This window comes from Myotis brandtii, unplaced genomic scaffold (assembly GCF_000412655.1).
Source record: "Myotis brandtii unplaced genomic scaffold, ASM41265v1 scaffold6, whole genome shotgun sequence".
NCBI lineage: Eukaryota > Metazoa > Chordata > Mammalia > Chiroptera > Vespertilionidae > Myotis > Myotis brandtii.
Genome location: NW_005370271.1, coordinates 2,850,368 through 2,855,490, shown reverse-complemented (window position 1 = coordinate 2,855,490; position 5,123 = coordinate 2,850,368). Strand labels below are relative to the sequence as shown.

Here is a 5,123-nt window from a genome sequence, read left to right as displayed (position 1 = left end):
TGAGGAGGGTGTGGGAGTGGTGGGAAGGGTTGGTGTGGGGGGAGTGGCGGGCTGTTGTGGGGTCCCTGTCTGGTGAGGAGGGCCCCTTGGACCATGGTAGGGCCTCCGGTGGGACTGAGCAGATGGCTGGGGACCTTGGTGGCAGAGGAAGGTGGCAAACCAGAAAGGAGGAGGAAGGCCAGGACCCGCAGAAGCAACGGTGTCGGTGTGGAAACCAGCCTCCTGTGGTTCAGGGCGACTGGGGAGGGAGGGCAGGGGGATTTGGGAAGGGGCGTGGAAGCACCGGACTCATGTTAATTTTCTAAATTTTTGTTGGTCCGATAAGGTCAAGGAGTTACACGTGAATAAGGTTAAGGAGTCACACGTTTGGCAGGTACACACCTGTGACGTGACACCTGGAGTTTGTTCTTTCAGGTCAAAGAAAACAATTACCGCGGACATGGCGACAGCGTGGACCAGCTGTGTTGGCATCCAAGTAACCCTGACCTCTTCGTCACAGCGTCCGGAGACAAAACCATTCGCATCTGGGATGTGAGGACTACCAAGTGCATCGCGACTGTGAACACTAAAGGTGACTTCGGAGAGGGGGCAATGGGAAGATACGTTACTTACCTTCATTCAACAAGCATATTCCAAATACCTTTTCTGTGCCTGGCCTGGCGCTGGTTAGGGGACATCCTGAGCTGCAAGGACATCGCAGTTTAGTGCATAAAAAAAAAAAATAATCATCTAACAAAATATGACATGGTTCATCTTAGAATGGAGCTGTCTATGTTATAGACTCTATAAAGTGGGTACCCAGAATGGAAATGCTGAGGTCTGCCTGGGGGAGCCAGGGAGGGCCTCACAGAATTTGGGCAGACTCTTAGAGCAGCCATAGGAATGGAGTGGTCGGTGGGTTGGGAGGGGAGGACAGCTCTGGGAGGGAACAAGCAGCGTGTGCAAAGACGTGGAGCATTTGCGGAACTGCTCACAGGCTAGGATGGCTGAAGGCTGGATGGTCTTGGGGGTCTGGAAGAAAATGACCTGTGCCTTTATAGACTCTGTTATTCACCAGTATCGTCCTATAAACCTTGAGGTAATTTACCGTGTCTTAATTGATTAAGATGTCATTGGTTATAAGATACACCAATATTTTAAGTGCCATTAGGAAAGGAAATAAAGCTTCCAGATAACAATGTATACCAAAAATTTTGACATGCATTTGATGCATTTTAAAATGCATCATAGATAATAAAATATGAAAAAAATAATGCATCTTAGAGAATTGGTAAAGTTGATGAGATTTTTAATTGATGTGTTCAGTGTGTGCCACTGGACTTTGTTGACAAGACTCAGACCTGTAAGTGGAGTAATGTAGTCATTTCCCCATGATGCATAAGTGGATGAACATTAAAAATCGGATGTATGTTTTAATGTCTATTAAAAAAGAACCAGCTCATCAAAATTATTGCTAAATTAAAGCTAAATTAAATTTTTTGAGTCAATTTTAAAGAAAAGTATAGCTGTTACATGATGAGGACAAAAATTGTGAAAGTGGCATGTGAATGACTGGAGTTTGGGAAATGCTGGTGTAAGAGAATTAGAGGCGTTGGAGCCAAATCTAGCGGCTCTTCTAGCTTTGACAGTTGGGCTCATCTCTCTTGTCTTTCATTTCTTCATCTGTAAAATAAGGGTAATGAATTGCTAATAAAGAGAGTATTGTGAGGACCAAATGGGGAAATTTGTAGATGAATGTGCCCGGCTCATAGTTGCTGATTCTTAGGTGCTAGTTTGCTGAGAACCAAGATCAACAGTAATTAATATAAATGGAAGAAGTCTGGTAAGAAGGCTGAATTGGGTCTTTGATATTCCAGGGTGAATATCTGCATTTTATTACCTATTGCTGACTCAATGGCTTAAAGCAAACTCCCCCAACCTGATAATCTTACCGTTTACTAAACAATCACCTTTGATATGTCTGTTTGCATTCCTGAAAGGCAGTTGTGTATTCTAGTAAATAAAAACAAATGGGAACAGAAATTCAGTGGAACTTAGTCTAGTCGCTTGAACTAGGTTCACAACTGACTCCCCCGTAATTTTCAAATTTATATTTTTTGTCTTGTGTATTAATTTTCGCGTCAGCCCTTTCCCCAAGTCTTTGAACCTGAGGCCACCTGGGCCATGGCTTCACACTAGTTGCCTTTGTGACTAATGTTGTGGCCTCACCCCATAACAAAGAAACAGAATTTCCGGAGGATGAGGCCCAGAAATCAGGATTTTAAAAAGATTCCCAGGTGATTCTAATGTGCAGCCAAGGTTGAGAACCACTGTTCTAGGATAACAAAATAAACTTCTTGAGGATTCTGGGCAAACAGATGATCTTACTGATTATATCTGGTTTTCTAGGGGAGAACATTAATATATGTTGGAGTCCCGATGGGCAGACCATAGCCGTAGGCAACAAGGATGATGTCGTGACCTTTATTGATGCCAAGACACATCGTTCGAAAGCAGAGGAGCAGTTCAAGTTTGAGGTTAATGAAATCTCCTGGAACAATGACAATAACATGTTCTTCCTGACAAATGGCAATGGTTGCATCAACATCCTCAGGTGAGGGGCTTCTAGCCTAGGGAACTGTCTTTCTTTAACAGCTAGGTGCGCTGGTGGTTGCAGAGATGAATTAGGTGTGAGTCTGTCCTGAAGGAGCTTAACGGATATACAGTATTGTAATAAAGAACCCTGACCTCTGTTGAGCACCTCCCAGCTGGGCACCTTGTATTTTGCTGGGTCCTCACAGAAACTGTAGGGGGTTGATGGTGTGCTTCCCATTTGATAGATAAGGATCTGGGGTTCAGAGTCACTGGTCAGCTGGTGAGCACTAGAACTGGATGCACCTTGAATTGTGGCTAATTTGTACCCTTGAAGTCTCAGCTTAAATACATTACATTCACTGCAAGGAAGCCATCTTTCCCCTCCCTTCTCAAGGTCAGAGGCTTATTTTATGTACTTCCTTTTGGAACCATTTCTCATTTTACATTGTAATTGCATGTTTACTTCTCAGTATCCTCCATGAGACTTAAGTTCCATGAGGGTAGAGACTGTGGTTAACTTGTTTACTGTTGAATCCCTAATGCCTAGCCCAGTCCCTGCTACACATAGTAAGGATTTCAGTAAATATTTGCTCTCTAAATGAATGAAATGGTGGAATTGAAATTCAGGTCTTTCTGGTGCTCTTCCTTCTGCTGTCCTGGGTGAGCGATGCTAGGCAGAGTGAAATAGGTTTTACATTAGAGAGGCTGGGTTTGCTGTGGAATCCCAAGGAAAGAAACTTGAGTTGAGGGTTGAAGGAGGCAGCTTCTGAGTTTGACTTTGAAAGATGAGTAGAATTTTAAGAATCAGAAAAAGGGAACTGCACAGTTGCCAAAGCAGGTGTGAATGAGCATGACAAAAGGGAGAGTAGTTGGTAGGTCAGGGTTGCTGAGAGTGGTGGCAGTTAAGGTATTGAAAAGAGGGTCCGAACATGGCAAGATAAAGTTGAAATATGATTTGGGACCAGATCACAAAAGGCTTGGATTTCTGTGCTTGGTAACTTGAATTTTATTCTGTAGGCAGTGGGGATTCTATAACTTTCTTTCAAGTCTTTTTATTAGAAACTAAAACAGATACGGAAAACCACATAAAACAAATGTGTAGCTTAATGAACAATTATATGCATGACACCTGTGTAACCCCACTCAGGTCAAGGAATAGTACTTTGCTGGCCATATCAGAAGCCAGTCCATAGGCTTTATCCTAATCATAACCCACTCTCCTGAAAAGTAAACACTGTCTGGAGTTTTATCATTATTTATAGTTTTAGCTACCAAGTATGTATCTCTAGATACTCTAGCCTTTGGCCATTTAAAAACGTTTGATAAGTCTCTTTAAGTCTGTTTAACTAGAGGTCGCCCTCCATCCCTTTCTTTTAGTTATGGCTTAGCTGTTGAAAAACCAGACTATTAACCTGTAGAGATTCTCCTAGTCTGGATTTTATTGATCTCATAATGCGTATTTATTTGTCGGAATATGAGACACGTCTTCTCACCTACTATTTGGTTACTCAGAAATATAGTTCATTTAGGAAAGACAGGATAAATGCTTGATTCTTTCCCTTTATCATTGGGTAATGAATCAGTTCCCTATCACCTTCAAATATGACCAACTAGAGGTTGTGTGTGTGTGTGTGTGTGTGTTTGTTTGTTTTAATGAATCATTATGGACCTAGGTATTTAAGCAATTTTTTAAAATATAATATACATTAGGAATTCATACTGATGATTTCCAACTAAAATGCAGGGCTACAGGAATTTTACTAAATCTCTTCCGTATTCAAGTCTCTTTCCTTCCAAACAGAGTATTCTGGTTTCCAAAGATGCAGGGGACTATAGAATTAGAATGCTCCATGGTTGTTGTTACTTTTATCCCACGTTACACATACAGTTATCCCAGAATAACCACCACCACCAATGTAACTACTTAAAACAGTAAATTTTGCTTTTTGAATGTGCTTTCTTCATTCTTCCTCTATTAAAAAAAATAGTAATACTGTAGATTGTCTGAGTATACAGCCATTCCATATTATACCTTCCCTTTTAACCATATGTAGTTTCTATAAGAAACTATATGCAATGCTCATCACCAGCACTGTGTTGATAAATCTTTAGTCATTTGGATTGTCAAAGCTCATTCTCTAGTTTAGATTCCTCAGGAATGGTTCATGGGAACAATATTCCCTGAGTTCATAGTTATAACATCCTATATAATAAAAGGGTAATATGCAAATTGACCCTAACAGCAGAACGACTGGGAATGACTGGTCACTATGACACACACTGACCACCAGGGGGCAGACGCTCAATGCAGGACCTGCCCCCTGGCGGTCATTAAGCTCCCACAGGGGGAGCTCTGCTTAGCCACAAGCCAGGACGGCTGCTACTAGCAAAGCGGTGGTAGTGGGAGCCTCTCCCGCCTCCTCAGCAGTACTAAGGATGTCCGACTGCAGCTTAGGCCCGCTCCCCGCTGGCAAGTGGACATCCCAGGAGGGCTCCTGGGCTGCCAGAGGGATGTCTGACTGCCAGCTTAGGCCTGATCCCCTGGGGAG

The 5,123-nt window shown here is 42.6% G+C and overlaps 1 protein-coding gene across 1 annotated transcript in view; it reads left to right on the top strand.

The window, feature by feature from the left end:
• Positions 1-387: 387 nt before the first annotated feature.
• The window catches only part of THOC3 (THO complex 3), a gene marked incomplete at its 5' end in the record, with an annotated part of 11,990 nt that continues 7,254 nt past the window's right edge, over positions 388-5,123 (top strand). The window contains 2 exons of the mRNA XM_005879444.2: positions 388-571; positions 2,389-2,593. Coding sequence (XP_005879506.1) covers positions 388-571; positions 2,389-2,593 — 389 coding nt within the window. The remainder of the gene's footprint in view (positions 572-2,388; positions 2,594-5,123) is intronic.